At 35.1% G+C, this 23,150-nt stretch overlaps 1 protein-coding gene and 1 non-coding gene across 7 annotated transcripts in view; both read left to right on the top strand.

Annotated features, from left to right (window-relative positions):
- Positions 1–23,150, top strand: part of COP1 (COP1 E3 ubiquitin ligase) — a 214,678-nt gene that overhangs the window by 166,141 nt on the left and 25,387 nt on the right. For all 6 annotated transcript variants that reach the window (XM_036918080.2, XM_036918082.2, XM_036918084.2 and 3 more), the window contains one exon: positions 521–681. In XM_036918080.2, coding sequence (XP_036773975.1) covers positions 521–681 — 161 coding nt within the window. The remainder of the gene's footprint in view (positions 1–520; positions 682–23,150) is intronic.
- Positions 19,719–19,859, top strand: LOC118928659 (small Cajal body-specific RNA 3). The gene has a single exon (XR_005031312.1). It is a non-coding gene; the product is annotated as a small Cajal body-specific RNA 3 (non-coding RNA).

Below are 23,150 nucleotides of genomic sequence, written 5' to 3'. Positions count from 1 at the left end.
TTTGCCTACACTTTATATGCCCTTTATTCCCTTGTGTAGAACTCATTGGAGGTTACCACACAGGAACTGCCCTTTTTTTTTGTTTTGTTTTGTTTTGTTTTGTTTTTGGTATCACTAATCTACACTTACATGACGAATATTATGTTTACTAGGCTCTCCCCTATACCAGGTCTCCCCTATAAACCCCTTTACAGTCACTGTCCATCAGCTTAGCAAAATGTTGTAGAATCACTACTTGCCTTCTCTGTGTTGTACAGCCCTCCCTTTTCTCCTACCCCCCCCATGCATGTTAATCTTAATACCCCCCTACTTCTCCCCCGATAACTATTTCTTTAGATTAGTAAAGTATCTTTTCTCTATGAACCTTTTCTCTCATGATTTGCAAGTAATTCCCAAGAAAGCCTGTGTTCTGGTCTTTCAAATTTAACCATAAAAGTCTTTGAGCTTAAACATTGAGTGATAATTACCTTATGAATGTGATGTCCTAATTCTGAGTTCTCCCATTCTAAATTTTTTTCAGGAAGCGAGAACAACTCTCTTTACCTGTACTATAAAGGACTTTCTAAGACTTTACTAACTTTTAAGTTTGATACAGTCAAAAGTGTTCTGGACAAAGACCGAAAAGAAGATGATACAAATGAATTTGTTAGTGCTGTGTGCTGGAGGGCACTTCCAGATGGGGTAAGTTTTCATGTTGGTTTTTTCACTCTGAAGTCTTATATAATGCCTTATGTTTATGTTTACACAGGTGAGCTTTTTTAAGTTTCAAATGTATATTGATATGTGATATGCATTTTTCTTCTTGTGCTTAGTATTACATCACCAAAAGAAGCTGGCATGGTAGATAGTAATTGAAATGTAATGAATGAAACAGTGTCATGCTGACATACTGTCTCTCCTGTGTACCTGTAGCATCTCGTACATACCTCTGTTACAGCATTACCACATCTCTGCATATCTCTCCTATGAGACTTGAAGTTTCTCCAGAGTACATACTGTCTCATTTTCCTTAATGACCACATGCAATATGTGCTCAATAAACATTCAACTGAACCTAGGATTGTATTAGGAAGAAAAATTTTGATGTAGGTCGAGGAGAGTGGCTTATATGTACATCTTGTTAAATATTATTTCAGGGCAGAATTGCTCTCTACAAAATACATTTACATAGAATGTTTAAGTACATTTAATTGGCTAACAAGAAAGTTGCACTTCTAGGTTGCAAAAAATGTTTCCTCAAACCGGTCACTTACTTTCATACATTTTAAAGTATAGACTTTCTCTTAAGTTTTATAAATGAAATAGTTTTATCTTGATTTTTGTAAACATGAGTCATTAATGTCATCTTTAAAAAAGCTGTTTAAGTGCTCATTTGGTTTTTATTTTTGACACACAAAATTCTTACTTGATGAGTACTTTATAGTATCTGAATTTCAGGTACAGTTTAACTTTAATTAGGTATATTCTGTTGCTGTCTTCTTTAAAGTTCTGTTACTCAAGTTCCAGTTTTGCTAATGGCAGACTTAAACCAACCCTCACTCTAAGCAGAACTAGAAGAGTTGGACCAAGTGTATTTATTTATTAAAAAAAAGAAAAAAACCTGTGTGAAGGCACTGGAAAGTAAACAAGATAGAAAAAAATTACCAGCTTAGAATGTGAGCCTGGCTTTTGAGTCCACTTTTCCCCTTGGAATATTTGATAATTTTGATGGAATGACTAAGAGTACTTACTGTGTCCTCACAGGGTCACAGGATTGGAGTCTAGTGTTCAGTGCTGTGTGGGTGAAAGCACTTTGGTTTAGGTGCCCAAAGGAATGTAGTCCTGGGTAAACCAGTAGATGATAAGCCCTCACAGTGACTGCAGCTCAACTTCAAATCATATCAATCCTGAAATTAACATGAAATGATCCTAAATTTCTAGTGTCCACAGGATACAAAATTAAATCCTCTGTGAAGGAAGATCTTAGAAAGAAGACCATCTGAAGATTTCATTTATTTTTTTCAAAATTGCAAATACAATACTAGGGAACAATAAAAAATAGACATAGAACAATAGTCAAGAGAGCATGAATAAGTCCAGCCTAAGCAGTGGATAATAGAAGCAAAATAGAAGCAGCTCTGGATATTGGAGTTATCAGAAATAGCTTGAAATAACCGTGCTGATAAGATGGAAGAGAAGATCAAAGATTTCAACTACGAACTGAAAACTTAAAAATGAAAATCCTGTAAGTGGAAAATACAATTACCAAAATTAAGAACTCAGTGAATGGTTGAGGAAGGTAAGACACAGTTGAAAAGAGAACTAATGTATTTGTAGGTAAAGTTAGAAGAAAATATACATGAAACAAAAATGATGAAAAGTGTACAGAAATGAGAGAAAGAAGAAAGTTTTAACATACTCATAAGGAAACATGAAAGGAGAGAAAGAATGCAGCTGAAGGAAATATTAGCAAGGGTTATTGTTAAGAACTTTACAAAATTGATAAAAGATATCAAAGCAGAGATTAAGTAAGCCTTTGTAACCTACAGAATAAATGACTTGAAATCTACAATATGAACAAAGATTTAATTGCAAACATGGATTCTGGACAGACCTAGGCTTGCCTGAAAATCTAATCTTGGCTCTGCCTTCTCATAGTACCACCTTGTAGAAATATACTGACTTAAGACAAATATGAAATGATATGTGCTAGAAGCTAGTTATCTCTTAAATCTACTATGAAATTCCATCTGTGGTATTGCATCTGGACTGAAAGAACTGTGAGATGGCATATTGGCCTTATGTCTATGCAAAGTGAACGATACAAGGAAACCAAAGCACATCTCTGTATCTATGTGAACCACACGCACCTTAACTATTCGTGGCAAGTATGCATATTCTTTGTGTGGGCTGGGGAGAAATCCAAGAAGCTATTCATGTAAATAGTTGTTTGGCTTCCTAATAAGTTTGAAGATGCTATTTATGCTGAATTTCCCATCCTGTGTCCCTCTATAAAGCTGCCTAACCTAGTGCTAGATTAAAGCTAATTGTGTCTGATCCTGTGACCTCTGCTGGTGGTAGGACAGTCACACTTTGACCTATCATAGTAAAAGTGCTGAAAATAAAATATAAAGGGGATTTTTAAAAGAAGGCAGAGAAAAGTACTATCTTCAGAAGACCAGCGATTAGACTGACAGCCAACTTCTCAGTGAAGCAGTGGAAACTGGAAGATCATGGAACCAGATCCTTAGTGTGTAGAAAAACACCTGCCAGTCTAAAATTCTATATCCAGTGAAAATCTCTCAAGAAAATGGTAAAATAAAGATATTTTAGATAAACAAATATGAAGAGCTTGCTACCAGCAGACCTACACTAAAGAAAACCTTATCTTAAGTCAAGAAGGAAAAGATGCAGAAAGTGAAGATGAAGTTCAGAGATGCGAGAAGGAATGGAAAGCAATAGAAATGGTAAATATTCAGTAAATCTAAAGTACATATTGACTATATAAAGCAATGATGCCTTGGATTTAATAAACACATAGAATAAACACAAACACAAAATTGACAGTAATAATATAAGTCAGAATGATAAATGTAATTAAAATGTTCTCAAATCCTTGCCTTGCTAATGAAGGAGGTAAAAGAACTAATTATATGGACTGAAAAGGATGCGTAGTAACCTCTGAAGTTGGTTCTTAAAGTGTGCTGCCTAGACCAGCAAGCAACATCAGTGTCTCTTGGAACTTTCATTATTTCACAATGAAAAGATTTAAAGAAAGTTCCGTAACTCACTTTATAATGATTCTGGAGTTTAAATCTAATTTTTATATGTCATTTTGATTAGTCATAAAAATAACTATATTTTCTTAATTTACATGAGCCAGAAGGCATGAGAGACTCTTGTTCATTTATTCAGCAAATATTTTTATGTATGCTCAAAGGGTTCTAGAAACTGGAGATAAACTGTGAACAGTTTATGGTAAAAAAAAGAGTTCTGGCCCTTTTAGGAGACTTAGAATTTTATTTGCCAGAACAGACAGAAAATAAAGAAGTTGTTATTAGAAGGTGATGAGTGCTTTGGTAAAAAAGCAGGAAAGTGGGATAGTGAGTGCCGAGTAGGGAGTTGTCATTTTCAATTGGTGGTGACAGAATGCTTCATTAGAGTAAAGACCAGAAGAAGATAAAGATGTAATCTATGTTTAAATGTTGAAGTGTACTCCAAGTGGAGTAAACAGTTCAGAGGCCTTGAGCTTAGAATATGATTAGTGTTCAAGGAACAAAGAGAAGGTCAGTTTTGCTGCACTACAGTGAGCTAAATACAAAGTAATACTCTCTTCAGAGTGGTGAAGAAGAGCCATTTCTTTCAGTAGAGCACTGTTTACCATTGTAAGGACTGTGGCTTTTACTGGGAGTTGGGAGTCTTTGTAATTTTGAGCAAAGCAATGATATAATCTGACTTAAATTTTTAAAAAATCAGGCTGTTTCATAGAGAACAAACTGTAAGATATCAAGAGTGGAAGCAGGAAGGCTGTTGAAGTAATCCAGGTAAGATAAAATAGTGGTAAACCAGTGAGAAGTAGTCAGGCCCTGTTCATTTGAAAGTGGAACTAATAGAATTGCCAATAGATTGCATGTGGAGAGTGAAAGCTGAGGTTTTTTTCCCCTAATAATAATAAGAGTGAGGGTACCTCTAACTAAGGTGGAAAAGACTACCAGAGGAACTGTCTTAGGGGAGAAGCCGAGGAGTTGACTTTTAGACCACATTTGAGATGTTATTGGCCATCTAAGTGGACATGCTAAATCTGGAATTCACAGCAGATTGTAGAGCCAGAGATAAGAATTTGGAAGCTGTCAGCATATGGTATTTAAAACCAAGAAGCTAGATAGGATTTCTCCAAGAGAATGCAGAAATTAGAGGTAGTACGAGTACCTTACTTGAGGGCACTTCAGTCTTCTTTAATTGTTTTTTTTTTTTAAAGAAATTCTTGCTTGAAAGGAAAGTACCATGCAGCTAAGGTGCAATTTTACAAATTACAGTCCTTTGGCAATTTGGTATTAGTAATTCAAATATATTCCACTATCTCCCACACCCCACATCCACCTTGAAAGTAATGCTACAAAGCTGAGGTAAATTTGGTACAGTACTCTTTACTCTTTATATCTGTCCTATCTTTTTTATCATCACTGCTTTATTCAGAGTTAGGTAAAGCAGATTATATATATATATTGTGTTTGTAGATCCTTCTGTGGTATGACTCTAATCTGAAACTATTGGAATGAAATATAAATTGATTTAAGAATGCAGATGACTATTTCTGTTCTTAAGTGATCATGGCTGTGTTAAGAGACACCATATTTTTGTTAGAGGCTGATCCTGAGTCCAGCTAAGGCTGTAGGTACCCTTTATGTATCATCATATCAGCTCTGAACCACATCGTACCTAGCTATCTAGTTTGGGGTCACCAATAAATGGATATCCAATAGTAAAAGGTAATAGTTGTAAAGGACATGTAAGACTCCTTTAGCTCTTCAAAAGTGACAAAAATAATCTCTCTTCTCAGGAAAAGCATCAGTTATTAAGGATGGCTTATTTTCTGCTATGGTTTGAAACACCAGGAGTCGTATTAAGCTTCTGTATACTAAAGTGGAGGATGTCAGGATAATGATTTCCCTCCCTTAAACCAAGTCCAGCAACTTGGCTTGGGAATCCACCAACTGTGTAGTCACCTGTACTGTACAAAGTTACAACCTTACTAGGCAAGAGTATCTTCTTCAGTCATATAATTAAATATATTTTCTGTTTTTTCTAACAAATGTTTAATGAAACACTTATTCACAGCATGTTTAACTGAAATTTTGTGTTCTTAAGGAAATGTTTTATTTACCTAAATATCTCATGATTCCTATCCATTAAAAATATTTGCTGAATGAATATACTGCCTTGTACTATTATTTGTGTTTAAGTCTCCTATCCCCTCCTAACCTACAGACTCCTTGAGAAGTGTATTGAGTAAGAATACAGACTGTGGAGCCAAGCCACCTAGGTTCAAATCAGATTTCCTGCTTGCTAGATCTGACCTTGCTCAAGTTCCTTAACTGCACTGTGTTTCAGTTTCTGTATGTGAAGTGCTGATACCCAACTCTTAGGGTTATTATAAAGATAAAATAAGTTAATGTACATTGAAGTTTTAGAATAATTTTTGACTTATAGTAAGAGCTATGTAAATGTTTGATATTAGCATCATTTAAAAATTATCCCCAGCACTAAGCAAATTATTTGCACATAATTTGTAATTAATACATAATTTTTGTAATGGATGACACAATCCTTCAGTCTTGGCTTTTATCTTGGTTGCATAACTAATTAAATAGTAATTTTCGAAACCAGTGGAATACTGCAGTAGAGGTAGGAAATACTTCTAATATATAGTAGATTCACTTGAAGCTCAGTGGTAATACCAAGACTACATCAGTTTTGCATGAACATTCATGGGTACCTATATAATTATTTCATAATTACTATTTTGCCCCTTGGGATATAACCTCCAGGTTTTTGCTTGCTTTCAAAAAAACAATGAAAATTTGAAAGTGCTTGAAGCTAGAGGGAAATTGGTATTTATAGTTAGCTTAATCTTTGTTAGATTTTTAGCCTGTTCCTCCTTTCTCCATTGCATTAGCACTGTTTCACAGTTAAGTCTTCTCTCAAAAAGACTTAATGCATCTTTTTTTCTAATTTATATTGTTTTTATCTAAGAGATAGGCATCACTATCTAGTAAACACTGTATAGAGCATCAGGTTGCACCAAACTAGGGAAGCTGAAGTGTATGTGAAAAGCAAGTCTGCTTCTGTTAAAGTGCAGATGCCACTATAATAAAATTTATTCCAGTGATTCTCAAACCTGACTGATCATCAGAATCACCTTGCAATATTTCCAAAAATAAATAAATATCACAACAGGTCTGTTATTAGGACCATGAATCTGTATTGTGGGGGAGGAAGGGAAGAGAGTAGAGATTTGAAACGCTCCTGGGGTCTCTTTGGAAAATTATATGAGTAATCAAGTATGGGAACAGATGATTCATGTTACCACTGTAAAGAGGTTTGTTATAAAGATTAACCAAGAGGCATAAATGGTTCTCAGCATCTGCTAAGGAGGGAATACTTGTGATTAAGAGTACCTAATGTCTGTTAGATTTTGCTACTCCTTTATACCCCTCAGGAAGAAACACAGGCAAAATAAGATGTGAACTTTTTTCTTTTCTTTAATAGAAAAGCTACCTTAAATATATATTGACATGCCACACTTTGAAGCTGTTTCTCATCCTAAATTCTTCAGGGAAAACTGAGAAGATGACACAGGAGCTTCTTTTTCTTTCTTCTCTCCTTTCTTCTTTCTGTTTCTCTTTTTCCTTTTATCTTTCCTTTCCTTTCTTCTTCCCTCTAGCTGGATGGTTTATAACACTTTAGAAAATTTTCCTGACTGGAAGAGGGCAATCTGAATGAACTCTTGTCTGTTTGGGCGTGGAAAGAAAGAAGATTCTGAGCATGGACCCTGCCTTCCAGGAAGACTGTGGCTCCCATCTCCTCCTCAGTGCCCACTGTTCCCTTAGTGTCCAGACTAGAGTGGGTTGGGGAAGTAGAAAAGGGAGGAGACAAGAAGGTTGTGGAAAACTGGAACAAACCTGTTATTCATTTCTTCTCTGAGTAAATTACACTAAGTGTAAATACACTTTAACCTTAATGTTTACTACTGTATGGATAGCATCTGTGAAAACATTATCTCTGTTGCATTAGATATTTTATGGTAAATATTGTAATGAAATCAAAGACGTATGATTTTGTGGGTCTTATAGTTGATGTTTTAAATATTTGAATACTTCATTGTCATTTCTATATATGCTATAATGGAATTTAACCTATATTAGATTGGTTCTTTTAATTTTTTCTCAAATACTTTTTTAAAAGGAGTGTTTATGAAGTATGCCAGTTTTGAAGCCTGGAATTGACACAAATCTTGAAGCTACGTGGTTTTTGTTTTTCTTTTTGATTTGACTTTTTTAAGGGAAAAAATGAAATACACTGGTTTGAGAGTATATTCAGAATTATGCCATTAACCTATAAATCTTCATTTTTACCCTACGATGCTTAAATGTGTCAAAAATATTTTGAGTCAGGAAGGGATTTAACTTTGGTTTCTAAATGTTCATCTTTTGATAGTTCCTACCAAATTTCTATAGTAGTAGGAGGAAAGAGTGAATAATGAGTATCATTTCCTTGACTTAAAAGTTTTTAAGGAATACTACTTGAATTGGTTTAAAATGCTGAACTGTATGTATGGAAGAACATGACTATTGTTTTCTCATTGAGTAAAAATATATTTAACAATCACTTTTAAAGCAGAATTAACCAAGGACAACACTGTTTAAAGTGTTTCCTGCTAATCCAGATTTGCCTCTTTTCTAGAGAAAAGAAATATATATTAGTATTTTACTTCCACAGTCACACATTAACTCCTTTTCTTCTCATGTCACTGTCCTATATTGATGTGACCCTTACTTACAAGGGTTTGTGCCTCTTACACCTCTTCCTCCATCATTTCTTAAAGCCCATTTTATGCAGCATTTTTCCAAATAATAGCCATCAGAAGTTGGCATTGGCTATTCCCAGGATGGTAAAAAAGTTTTTACTGCTGAATCTAGGGAAAATCTGATTATGTAGATTAAAGAAAAATCAGTCTATCACGATTGCTATAAAGAAGCCATTTAATTTTGTGTCTGTTTATTAGTCTTTTTTTTACTATAGATAAAGAAAATTAACTTGGATGAAACTATAGATTTTTTTATATGAACTGTGATAGGCAACCAAAAAATGGAGTTGAAAGCAGAAAATAAATCTAGATCATTTGGTTTAAATGACGAAGTGTTCATAGATTGTTGAGATTAAATAGGCAGTTGCTTATATTTGTCTTCCAGACCTTGAGTCTCTGATCGAAGTGGGAAGCTTTACAGATAAATTGTATAGAAAGTAAATCTGACTTCAAGAGCCAATTCCTTCTTGTTAATTTACTGTTTTAAATCCTAAGTATCTAGAGCTGTGGCTTTGTGACTTACCAAGCCTATCTTTTCAAGTTGCTTCCCAGAAATTGGGATAGAAAAATGGTAGTAGTTGGCTTTGCTTTTAGTGTTTTTATTTCTTCTCATAACATTGCAAGTGTTGGTTTATTTTAGGAGACCCAGAATTTTTACTTCTAAAAAATTGCAAAGAATTATGATTTCTCTCAAAAACAGTCATGGATCCCAAGGTAGTATTATAAGTGATAAGTGAAATACTTTGTTTCATGCCCAACTATCTAAGTACCTTCGTCTAGTTTGAAATATACAACCGAATATATATAATCCTTATTTGTAGCAACTAAGAATAATTTAAGTTTCAGAAGTCATAGGCAGATGCTCTTTCTTACTGTTTTTCATTAACCAACCAAATCATGTGGTAATCCTTGATGTTTTTACTAATGGAAGACTATAGTGGTTCAGATTAATCCAAATTATTAATAAGAGTGGATAATTGATGTAGGTATCTACATTGAAAAAGTTTTATTTTGTATTCTGGAAATAATAAGTAAAAGAGGATTTATGTATCTCTCAGTTAATGTTTTAGCCTTGCAACTTAAAAGTTTAGTAGGAATCCCTGTTTATAAGGAATATTTTCCTTTCCTAATAGTTCTGTGTTTTGTAAAGGGTTAAGACCTTTTAATTCTAAGCATTTTACATTTCGTTGGATTTTTAAGATCTAACAACTGTGTTTCCCTTTACTGATAGAAAAAGAAATTCTAGGACCCCTTATACAGATCTCACTGGTATTATTGATAGGGAAAACCTGGTTACCCTGTAGATTTTACATTATCCACCAGAGTACTCACCATTTTTAAAAAACAGGTTTATTATAGAATGTTTTCAAAACATTCTATAATAAAGAAGTAGAATGAAGAAAATCACTTCATTTTATGTGATTGTTCTCTATACATTGAGTGTGTGATTTACTTATTTCTCATTTTTCCTTTTTATTCTGTCCTTTCCAAATAATCATTTTAGGGATATGGAGAAAAAAGGTCACTTCTCCAGGGTAATAACTTGGGGGTTTTTTTAATGGGTTTTTTTGCCTTTTGGTTGTTAGTCTTTGTTTAAATATCATATTAACTTGAACCTCACCCATTTGATATAACTAATGTGGATAAAAGGTTTGTTTTGTTTTTTGGTAATATTAGTTAAGTATTTGAAGGTGTATCTCTCTGTTAGATGAGATTTCTCAAAAACATAAGTTACTTTTAAGCTTTTGTATGTCCTGTGTTTTTTAGGTATAAGGATTTTCATCAACCTGAGTTGTTAAGTGTGAAACTATTGACTTTGCATAGGTGTAAATAAATTCTCCTACCCAGTTTAGGTGCCATGTTCCTTACTGAGTAGTCAGTGTCAATTACTTATTAGATAAGCATAAGGTTTTTGTTTTTACATGAACATTTGCATTATTCTGCAGTTTCCTTTTATTATGCTTGCTAAAATATACATGTTATATATATATCAGAAGAATCAAGACAAGGTGATGTAACTGTAAGCTTCCTTCTCAGCCTTTCATAGTCTATAAAGTAATGCCTGATCAAGCAGAAACTTATCTTCAGCATTTGGACCCTCTGCATCCAATTATATCTTATACAGGAGACCTAATGGCTGTTTTTTTTATTCCTTCATTATCTGTGCTTCAGAGTATTATATTTTGCTCCACTAATAATGAACTTTTAGAAAAGAGAATAGGGAAAATTGACCTGTAATTCTACCACCCAAACAGCACCAAAGTTAATGATTTGATCTTTGTCCTTCCAGTTTTCAGCCTACCTTGTTAAAAAAGGTTTGCAGTACAGACATACTTTATACCTATCTTTTTACACTAACTATATATAAGCATTTTCTCACCTTACATCATAATATTACTAGAAAGCATTTATAAATGTATATTCAATAACTTTGTTATTATTAAACATTTAGGCTGCTCTGATTTTTCTCAATTTCAAGTTTGTATGTTTTGGAACTTACTGTTTTTTCCTCTTTTACTTTGCAATATTGTATTTGTAATCAAAATCCTGTTGTGGGGAAAAAAGTGGATCAGAGGGTTCAGAAATTTTTTAGCCTTTTATGTCCATTATTTTTTTGGTCCCTAAACAAGGACCATTTTTAAACTTTCCTTTCTCTTAACCATGCCAGCAGTTGTTGTCAGGGAGAGGGAGATGAGGGGATAAGATAAAGAGAGAGAACTTATGTGTATATATTTATGTTTCCATGTAGCTCAGCCTTTGAGTTCTGATCTGTAGGTGTCAACCTTGGTTCTATCACTTAGGAAAATTTCTTATCATCTCTGAGTCTAGTTCATCTTTGAAGGTGGTTAAATATGAGTATTTAAATGTCTCAAATGTCATTTAGAAATAAATGAGATTGTGCATGTAAAACATTTGCATATAGTAAATTTTCAATAAATGGTTTCTACTACTAGTAATGAGTTAATATATAAAAATTGACGAATTAACATTTGAGCAGCTATCCTGCCATTATATCTTGCTTAGTGTTTTATATAAGTTGACCAAATCTATTCCAGGTATTTCTTGTAGAAGGAACAGCATGTATAAAAGGTTGATTTTCTCTGGACTTTTTGGATCTGGGCATGGTCTCTGTCATTAATTTTGGACATTTCTTTGTCATTATTTCTCCAAATATTTCTTCCGCCTCATTCTCCCTCACATCTAAAATTCTGATTATTATTTGTATGTTATCCCATTTGATATTGTCCCACAGCCTTTGGATAATCTATCTTGTTTTGTTTTCTTTTTTTCACTCTTATTTCTCTTTGCATTTTTGTTTGGCTGATTTTTGTTGTCCTGTCTTTGGGTTCATCTGTTCTTGCCTTAGCTCTTTGAGGTCTGCTGATCATACCATCAAGGAAGGCATTGTTCACTCTGTTATGGTGTTTTTTATTTCTAACATTTCTGTTTGATTTCTTCTCAAAGTTTAAATGTCTTTTCTGAAATTACCTATCTAATGTTACACATTTTCTACCTTTTTTATTGGACTCATTAACACATTAATAATCACAGTTATTTTATTTCAGATAGTTCCAGCATCTGTGCCATACCTGAGTCGGTTTTAATGATTGCTTTTGCCTCTTCAGATTGTGTTTTTCCCTAAATGTCTTAAAATTTTTGGTTGAAAGCCAGATATATTGTATAGGACAGCATATGCTGAGGTAAATAGCTTAATGCTTGGGAATGAGCATGCTTTTCATTCCACCGGACTTCCAGCATGGGGACTGTGTTAACTTAGTCGTGCTTTGGGTCATCTTGAAGCCTGTTGTTGCTAAGACTACCCTCAGTACACCACAGGCTTCAATTTTCTCTAATAACACTTTGTGTTTAGAGTTACCTACCTTGCTAGAGGACTTTTCACAATGTGTTTTCTCTGCTGAATTTTCAGTCCAACCTTTACACTCTTTCCCAGAACAAATCTATCTCTTGCAGGAATTTTTACTATATTCCTTTAGGATTTTTTTACCTCAGTGCTTGTTTATGTGGTGGGGGTGGTGAAGGGAAGAAGGATGTTCTCTGATGTTCTGATTAATCCCAAGGCAAAGTCAGGTATCTCAAACCTAGGTCTTGGGGATGTGGACTTCCCAGTTTTTTCTTCTTCTCTTCCAAATGTAACGCTGGGCCTTGCATATGTTTCTGCTTCTCTACCAAGAATATAGCTTTTTTGTTTCCTCTTCCCCTCCCCCAACTGCTGTAGGTTTCTACCACCGCCCTTCGCTATAATTTTTAATCCCCGCCCTTTCCCCTACAGACCAATCCTTATATTCTGTAGGCGACATAGTAGATGTGCATCTTGGTGGCTTTAAATGGCTGCTGTTCCCTTCCTCCAGCCAACACCACATGAGAAGCCTTCTCAAGATTCTCTCCAGTCTTTCCTAGTGTGATTAGGGGAGGAAGTTTGCAAGAAGGTGCTGCTCCCCGCTCCCAATATGTCCAGCCACAGGGGCCTCACACTCTCATGCTAGCCACCTTGTAGCATTTTGTTAAACATTAACTTAATCTTCCTACTGGCTTTTTCAACTATTTCTGTGCCAGGTAAGCAAGGATCTGGTATTGTCTCTTCCTGAAGGCGTCAATTTCTCCTGATTTTCTATTGTTTTTTTGCCTGTGACTCTGTCCTCTATAGGTTCAAGAAATGTTACCAGTTTGCAATTACCTGGCTTTTTTCTTTTAAGCCTATAGGAGCATTGCTTTTTCTGGCTTTTTCCATCTCTAAGTTCAGCTTTCTAGTTTTTAACACTTGTATTACTTCTGTTAGGGGTTGAGTTTGTTCTCCTCAGTTCTTGTCCCCACCAAAGCAAAGAATTGAAGAGCAGAGACACAATAGTGAAGCAGAGTTAAGGTTTTATTTGAATTCACTCTAAGGGAGGTGCAGGCCAGAGTGAAGGTAGACAAAGGCAGGTTTACTTGAATAAAGCAGAGAGGAAAGAAAAACAGGGAGAAAAGGGAAGCTTATTGAACTCCTGCTCAGCATTGGGCATAATCCCTTACCAACTCCTAAAGCCAGTGTCTCCTGGTGTCCAGTGTCCACTTGAATTTTGCATGGCATAGGAACTAAGCCCCTACTACCCCAGGATTTGGGGGAGCCGCAGAACACTGGATGGAGTGAGATTGTGTTCTGAGAACTTCCAAAAGGTGAAGAAAGGAGATTTTCAGGCAGGCTACTAAAGAGCATGATCATATAGCTGCAGTGACAGGAACTTGCAAACACAAATCAGAGCTCTCAGCAGCCCCTCCCTACTTATCTGAAGTAGGACAGAGACAGAGTGAAGACTTGTACTTGGGTCTGGAGAATAGAATGAAATAGCAAAGTAACAAAGACACCACTGGAAGAGCACAGAGACAAAATGTAGTAAGTTGAGCAATAAGAAGTCTTTTAAAAAACACATTCCAAGGAAGGGGAGTGCAGGCAACCTTAGGAGACGTGCTTAAGGATTTAGGGACTGGGGTTTATTAGGGCTTTTGGGGTAAGGATCAGCATAAGGCAAGATGTATACAGGTGATTCATAATTCCTTTGACATTTTGTCTTAAGAATAGGGATGTTTAGGTGACTGAGTTGTTTGGATCTCAGCATTCTTTGTCCACATTTTGGAGGTCTGTCTCCTGCACTGGTATGTAAGCTGAGCCTTTTTGCAAGCTAAGTAAGTTTTACAATAGCATGATCTAGTTGATACAATGAAGACATGGGCTGCACTCAGATACTTTTCTTTATCTGGGAAATACCCGGACATTCCAAGTTGCTTCTGGCCTTTGGAACTTGAGTCCTTTCTGGCTCTCTGGTATTATCTGGTTAACTCTCTGAGTCCCTTTTAGTGGGCTTTACTGGCTTTATTTTTTCTCCACGTATCTCATGTCTATTTTTCTGCCTACCACTTTTGAATATGTAAATACAAGTGATTTTTAATAATCCCTTTTAATTATCTTAGACTGACTTCTTGATGTTTAAATTTGTGTATTGTCAGTATATTTCACAACCTTACTAAATAGACATTTTATTTTTTATAATATTTTAGGGATGATTACCTTTTTCAGAATATGGTTTATAACACATATCCATCTGTAGCCATCCCTCCTCCTTCATACCATATGTAGTGGTTCAATCTAGTAAAAAAGTAATTTCAGTTACAAAAGACAATTCTGTACCTGAATTAGTAAAAGCAATGAAGTCATCTATTTGAAATTTGTTTTCTAATGAAAGTTTCAATACAAATTTTGCCAAGAGCAAGATTTTTTGAAGTGTGGGTGAAATATTTAGGCTATGCAGAAGCTGTAATGTGACATTGTCTTAACTTTTTAATTATTTAGTCTCAAATTGGAAATGTTTCTATAAAAATTTGTCAGACTTCTTACATGCAACAGGCATGTGTGAAGACATTTATGCCAGTGCGACATTCTACTTATAAACCAAAGGAATTGCTATAGAAATTCAAACAATCAAGGCTGTTGCTATGATTTACTGTAATACTGGATTTTTAAAGTATATATATATCGGGCACACTCATTCTTTGTTATTCTATAAATCTAAAATCAAATTTAAATACAAAGTTTTGGCCTTTCAAGACTGGAGTCTTACTACAAATGTAAAATCAAGTTTGATATGTATCTAAGCACAAATCTGATCTCGTTTTTCTTTTACTATATCTCGAATCCATCATCTATTTCTACCCCTGATACTCTGCCACTTGCCGCTAGTTCAGGCCTTCATCATCCCCTGCCATTACTTCTTTATAGTCCTAGGCTCATTTATCTGTGCTTTCAAAAAACCTTCAGAAGTGTCCTGTTACAGATAAATATCTAAGCTTCTTTATGTAGCGTTTAACATACTACTTATCAGCCCTCCTCCCTCTCCAGCATGGTCAGATACCACTTGCTTAGGCACATTTCACTCCATCAACACCAAACTGCCTAAAGATCCTCAAACACCCCATAGTGGATTTTTCGGGGTTTTTTGGTTGTCTTTACCTTTGTGCCTTTGACCTTGCTGTTCTGTGCCCTGATACCCTTTTCTGCACTTCTGTTTGTTACATATTGTAATTCCATTAGACTGGAAGCCCTTTAAGTACAGTGTGCTAAATTTAGTAGCCACAAAAGTAGTATTCATTGGGTAGATGAATTCATTAGATTAATCTAGCCATGTCTTTTGCCCATTGTAGAAATGATTAATATTTTCAGTGGGATACCCTTCAAACTCTTTGAATACTTCTGGTGACAGGGAGCTTCTGCTTCACAAGGAAGCCCACTATGTTTTTCCATATCTTTAAATCTTACAAAGTTGATCCATAAGAAGAGCTCTTACTGCTTTTTCCCATCACCTCATAAAGGATAACTGTTTAAAAATGTATAATCTCAAGAACTTGTGCCTCCACATTCAGTAAAAGTCAACATTTTCTGAATTAAGTTTTCATCGTGTTAACCAACTCTTCAGTTTTACTTGAGTTGTTAGGGTATATAATGTCACTTGGAAATGTAGGCATAGAATCAAAACTGCATTCTATGAAGTTGTGCTGATTTCATGTATTTTACTTTGTTATGGACTAGTTTACAATATAGGAATGGGAGGATGAAAGAAAAGAGAATATGTAATGTAACTTACATTATGTAAAAGACATTAACCAGTATACAGTATAGGTACCCAGTTCTCAGTTTCCTTTAACATTTCATTTATTTTAAATTCTCACAAATTTCCGTTTGAGGAGTTAACTTTTCTACTAAATTTCTGTGCGTCACTTGCTTCATAACATTCCAGTATTGAATGTATCTTTTTAAACCAAATTTATGTAAATTTATAAAAATATTGCAAATAAACTTTGCATGTGTAATCATTCTCACTAAACTCAAAAGCTTCCTTAGGTTAAAAGCTCTTGGCCTTGAATGGGATCTGGTAAATAAATTTTTTATTCAATAAGTTAAAAAAAAAAACCCGGGAAATTTAAAAAAATCAACAGGTAAATCTTTTCTTTCTACTTCCCTCTCATTAGCTCCCTGACCAAAAGCAGAAAAATACATATTTCTTCTTCCTCTGAGTTCAACATTTATAGATAATTTCCAGTATTTATGCTGATGTTTTTCAAAGTATGGTCTACTGATGATCTACTTCAGAATTACTAATTACCTGGGATATGAATTTAAAATGTAAATTTCTAAACTCTATACTTAGTTTCTTGGGGTAAGATCCAGGAACCTCCATTTTGTTGTTACTGTTTTTTCTTCATAGGATGCTTCATTCTCTTCTTTCATTTTATTAAATAGCCTAGAATTACATGGGAGAAGCAATTTCCCACTGGTGATGCATCCTGTCTTGATCCAACCTGTGGAAATCTGTAGAGATCCAATAGCATTTCTATCTGGAAGGGAAAAAAATAGTGTTTCCTGCAATGGACACCACAGACCTGTTCTTCATTTCACAGGAGTAACTAGGTAACATCTCAAACCCTTTCAACAGCCACATAAGGAGGCTTTCCAATTTTTGGAAGTGTCTTTGAAGTTGTTCACATTTGAAGATGTAAAGACAAATTCCAGGAGAAACATTGACTAATAGGCTGGGGTTCTTGTTGATCTTTTCAATGGCAAAAATAAAGGCTAGAACATTCTTGTAATGCCTGTATCACATCAGGATCTTAAAGCTGGAGTCAAAGATCTGTCTCCAAAAGGCATCATGTCCTGATGTTTAATCAGCCAAATTTGACCAAATGTTTACCAATTTATTATAAAAGATACAATTCAGGAATAGCCAAATGGGAAAAAAGCATAGGGAAAGTAAAAGGTGTTGGTGTGGGTGGTGAGGCCTGGGGCCTCCATGCAGTCTGGGCAAGCCATCATGCTGTCACTTCAACATGTGTTCACCAACCTGGAAGCTTTAGAACCTCCATTTTTAACATGCCCATGGGATATTCAAATGTAATCAAGTGCTACAAATACTAGTTTTTGAGCATTTTTCTCTTTCATATTTGCATTATAAATATTTGTTGAGTTAATAAATTAGATTTTTATCTAAATTTTCTAAGACCCTAAATGACCACAAAAAGTAGTGGGGTCAATTTAAATCAGGTAGTGAGCTCCTCGGGAATTTATTCTCTACAAGGAAAAGAAACTTACTATGAAACTATGAAATGCCATTTCTTTTATTTTTCCTTTCAACTGTTGACATATTAACATCCTTGTTTCCTTTTGGGTTTATCATTTTTCTAAGTCATTTAAGCCTAAAACTCCCAAATCATTATTGTTGCATCTTTTTATTTTCCTTCCAATTCATCAGGCAGCAATAATACTTTCTTTGAAATATCTCCTCCATTTGTCTCTTTCTTTTGCTTCATTTTGCTTTTCATTTCCTCATTTTTGTTCCTTGCCTCATCCCCACCCTATTCCCTTTAGTCTGCCTTTGGACACTGCTACAGAAAGTCCTTGATCATTACACAGAGAGATATAGAGAGGGTCAGTTATTGCCTATTACATTTAATTCGGAAAATGTTTTTCAAACTCAATATTTGCATGTAACTCCAACTTGTATGTTTGGCCATCATTAAAAATTAGGGGGAAAATTGATAACTTATTACCTGAACTTGTCAATTATTTTATCTAGATCACTTCACATACTTTATCTAATAATTTAAAAATTATGGTTTACCCTCTCTACTAAATATGATCTTTAAGAAGATCCCATTCTAATGATAGAAATAGAATAAAAGAACTGATTCAAAGGTAGCTCAGATTTCAAATTTAGTAGTAATTATTCAGGAATAAGTGTATAGCGATCATAGATGTGATTTAAATGTCACTCTATTCCCTTAATTATTCCTCTTTCCTGATGTGTTTAATCTTAGACATCATTATCTAAACTATTCCTTTGTTCAAGATTTTTAAGAATCTGGAATAATCCTACTTGTCCAACCTTATTTCTATTTTATAGCACAGAATATCTATTGAGAGAGTTTCTTAATTGTCCCACACTATTCTTATTCTTGCCTCTAAACTGGTATTTGTGTTGTTTCTCATATGTCTGTATTGTATTGTCCTCTCTCCCCCTCTTACCTAAGTCCTCTCATGCTGTTGCAACACAATCCCTATTTTTCTATGCTTCTCTTAATCATTTTATCTCTTTGGTTTCGTTTCTCACAGCTACTCATGCACCTATAGAATGTACTCTACCAGCTGCCATTCAAATATATTCTTCAATTGTATTTCATCAGTGTGCCCCTCTTCACTTACATTCATTGCTGCTTCTTTGAGAGCAAAAAAATATCAATACCAGCAGCTGCCATAATAAATATTACCTTAATAACGGCCACTTACTTGTTTGGTCCCTATAATATTCCAGTTCCTTTTTTGTTAGGTATTTTACTGTGTTTTCTTTGAGTCTTCATTAAAATGCTATGAAGTACCTAACATTATCTGCTTTATAGTTGAAGAAATTGAAATCTCTAAGAGGGGTAAGCAACACTGTCGCAGAACCAATGTGCAGGCCTAGTCTCCATTGTCTTATATTCTTTATTGTTCTACTGCATTACATAGTACCCCTAAGATAGTACTAAACTCTTGAAACAGCTCTGCCAGAGTATTCTGGAGGAATTTTGCAAATAACACCCTTAGAAATGTACAGTTTGATGCACAGAGACCCTCCTCAATATTAATCAGCAATATGGAGTCTTTTTTTCCCTATGAGATACCATTGTAAGCACATTGTTCTCATTTATTCAGGAAAGCATTCTGGGTCTTAAAAGTATTGACGTGATGGAAGTTGTAGGTGTCTGTAGATAGTGTGTAAGTATTGTGTGGCAAGGAAAATTAAGTTAATTAGGGCTGGTTGGCAAGAAGGTAGAAGGCTTTGGAAAGCATTGGTAACAAAGGAAGGGTGGTGAACATATGTAATATTTTCATGTATCTCAGTTCTTCCCTTGTACTTGTTCTTTACAACCCCCTGAGTAGAGATAACTGACTTTGTATGCTAAGTGTGCCTTGAATTGTTCTCTTTCTATTATCTGTATCTTATTTTTTCTATAGCTTATCTGAATGGCATTAAAGTGTATTTATTTAAGTGAGAATGTTATGCAGCCAGAAAGTTGGTATAGAAAAGTCTTGATAATGGAAGACTTCTTAATAATGAAGCACACCAAAAATGGAACCTGCAGGAACCCACAATGTAGACAAATGAAAAAACGGCTTTTGTCTACAAGTTGCAGTGATCCTACATAAACATGGAGGTCTCTGTCTGGCTTAGGACAGCTGGCTAAGTCTGATCGTTCCCCTCCATACAGCTTTTAAAACCAGCACTCCAAATACTGCTTTCCTTGCCATCTTGTTGAATATGTCTGCTGATGGAGTGTCCTGGGTTATTAATAAACAATGAAGTGACGTTACTGCTACATCTATCTTAACTGGATTTTGAGATACACTTTTTGGTTTTTGAAAATTGATATCATTTATTGTTTGATTAATGACCTTACAGCCAGGAAATGAAATGGATATATAGAAACGTTGCCATGCAGCTGAGTCTGGGGAGGTCTTTCACTGTGCACTAGATGAAACCTCAACCCAGATGGGAGAGGGTTCTTGACTCTGCTTGAGAAAGAATTCTCGAATGGACCCAACAAGTGTAGGTGAGGAAGGAATTCATTAAAGCAAGTGTAGTAGTTCATGGCAGCAGCCATCCAGGCAGTAGAGGGCAAAGAAGAAGAGAGGAAAGGAAAGGAAGTTCATTGAACTCCTGGGCATAGAGCAGATCCCTTGCCAAATCCTGAAGCAAGAATCACCTGGCATCCAGTAGCCACTTGAATCTGCACAGCGTGAAAACTAAGTCCCTACCACCTCAGAATTTGGGGGAACTGCAGAGCACCGGATGAAGTGAGGTTATGTTCTGAGAACTTCCAAAGCAAGAGATTTTCGGGCATGCTGCCTAAAGAGAATAATCATACAGCTGCAGTCCTGCCCAGGTCAACTAGGCAGTGTGGGAACCTGCAAGCCCAAATCAGAGATCTTAGTCCTTCTCTACTTAGCTGAAATAGAACAGGGGGTGAAGACTGGTGCTCAAGTCTAGAAGATTGAATGAAGTGGTGAAATAACAAAGACACTTAACACTGGGAAAGGGGTCTCTTACAATCTCCCAAAAGGCTTGGAAGAAAGCAGAGAGACAAAAATGCAGTAAATTGGGCAGCAAGAAGGTTTAATTTAAGGCAAAGTACACACACAGAGAAAGGGGAAGCAGACAGCCTCAGAGAGAAGGGTACTTTTAAGGGTTTTAGGTTTGGGGTTTTATAGGGCCTTCTGGGTAGGGTCAGCATAAGATACAACTGATCTATAATTCCTTTGAAATTTTGTCTTAAGAATAGGGTTGTTAAGGTGGTGTGTTGGTCCAAATTTCAGCATTTTTTACCAATGTAAGGTTCATTTACACTGGAAATCTGTTTCTCCTCTTGGTTACAAAGTTACTTAATTGATTAAGGGACTGGAAGAAGAGGAAAAACAGCATACAGATTAAATTGAAGAATAAGCTTGGCCTTTTTCACAGACTAAGTAGATTTTACAGTGGCATGCCCCTTGTCCCATTTCCCAGAAATATTATTTTTCTGAGGGACCACATTGGCTTAACTGATTCAGGGTTGTTGTCAAAGATCAATCAGTATTTTAGATTTGAAGAAGTTAATTAAAGGTAGCTTCCATGAAGTTTTTCTCACTTAGAATTGATTTGTCATTGAGAAAGTGATTTTTCCAAAATACAGTTTATGTAATCTTCATAGTCTGTGACCAAATTTCATTTGGAATTACCATTTCCAGGGGAAAAGCCTGCTGTTAAGTATTAACTTCTTAGTACTAAATATGAAATCTTACTTTTTCATGGTGTGTGTTCTGCTGTAAGTTGAGGGGTTGTGGAGGGAGGATGACTCAGGAGGGAACTGCAGTGGCAGTGTATTTTTAATACACTTAGATGAGATCTACAGCACAAGGGTGTGCTTTAAGTGAACCACAGCTGGGCTTTTTTATCCCAGTTGTGCAAGGATCCTTGTTTGTAGTTGTGAAAGCCCCGTGTTTCTTACTTTGAGCAGGTATTGCATCAGACAGTTGTTGAATAAGTAACCTTATTTTTCTAGGTTCTGTAGAAGTCCTTATCCACTCTGGTCTTAGTTTTAGTGACCCATTTAAAAATTTTCTACTCACTTGAATTATTTTTGTTCTGTTTCTTTCATGATAAACTCAAATCTAGATTCAAGACCCTTCACTGAAATGACCTCTGACTAGCAATCATGAGCTCCAATATTACTTAGGTCAAATTCAATAGGAAAAAAAAAATTCCTTTTGACTCAGTGTATCTGGATGTATGGTATTGAGAGATGTCCTGCCATTCTTTATTACTTTCTAGGATGTCTCAACCAAGGCCAAGAAATGTAGTATTTCACTTTGTGTTCTTAAATCTTTTAGAGTGCCCCTATCATTTTGAGTCTGCTTGCTACTGGATTCTTTCATTTCTTCTTCCATATAACAACATATGTGTCCTCACCCTTTCCTGCCAGCTAATATATGCCCCTTAAAACTTCTCCTGCACAAGCTTCCAGTAAATCTAATAGATGACAGCTGGCTTCTGCTCAAACCAAATACGTAAGTATAGGAATCAAGTGATCATTATACATAACATATCAAAGATGATGATGTTAATTAAAGGTGGACTTATTTTAATATAAAAGCAAGTATTTTGTATACTGCACCAGTACCATCAGTTCCACATCCTTTTCTGCTGCCATTTGAGGTTTTATAGAAGCTCAGGCTTTGATCCTCACAATACAAATTTTAAATCCCATTATATTACTGGATGGATATTTACTGTGTCTATGCTGTTTTATTTAAAGATTGAGTGGAACTAAAACTACTTTTTTGTGCTAAAGTCAAAGACAATCAGATATGTAATGGTATAACTCTACTAGTTTTTTATGATAAATTGGTATTTGTTGTTACATATTTTTAATAACCACCCCTGAGAAGAACTTTTGTTATGTGTGTTCTAATTGTGAACACAAGTTCCTTTGGGTAGCAAATAAAAAATTAGGTCTTAATAGAAAAAAATAATTTAGGTGTAGAAATAATTTGGGTGTAGGGAGAAAATACGTCAATCTGAATTTTGGTGGTGGTAGATTCTTGGTGGAGGTGAAACTTCACCTTTCCTTTGTGTCTGCATGTGTGTTTCTGTCTACATCCACATATCTTTATAATCTGACACTTAGACATGACTTTTGACTACCTTGAACTCTTAAGTTGTTGATGTATTGTTACTAGCCTTTCAGAATGGTAAAACATCTTAGAAAAAGCTCTAAAAAGAAATTGTATTCATTAGTCCATTCTTTATATGTAGATAAGGCCACTTTCCCAGAGACAAGAGCACTTTATACCAAATTAGTTTTAATGAATGCTAAGTTTCATATTTATTTGGTAGAGACAGATTCCATTGGTAAAATTTAGTGGGCTGATATTTTGTATTTATATTTAAGGTCACATTAGTCTCCTTTACCTTTAGATAAAATTTCAATTTCATACGTACTCATGTCTTTTGTGTGATTACTA

This window comes from Manis pentadactyla, chromosome 9 (assembly GCF_030020395.1).
Source record: "Manis pentadactyla isolate mManPen7 chromosome 9, mManPen7.hap1, whole genome shotgun sequence".
Lineage (NCBI taxonomy): Eukaryota > Metazoa > Chordata > Mammalia > Pholidota > Manidae > Manis > Manis pentadactyla.
Note: the sequence above shows the minus strand (reverse complement) of the source record. Positions and strands in the feature narration are given on the sequence as shown.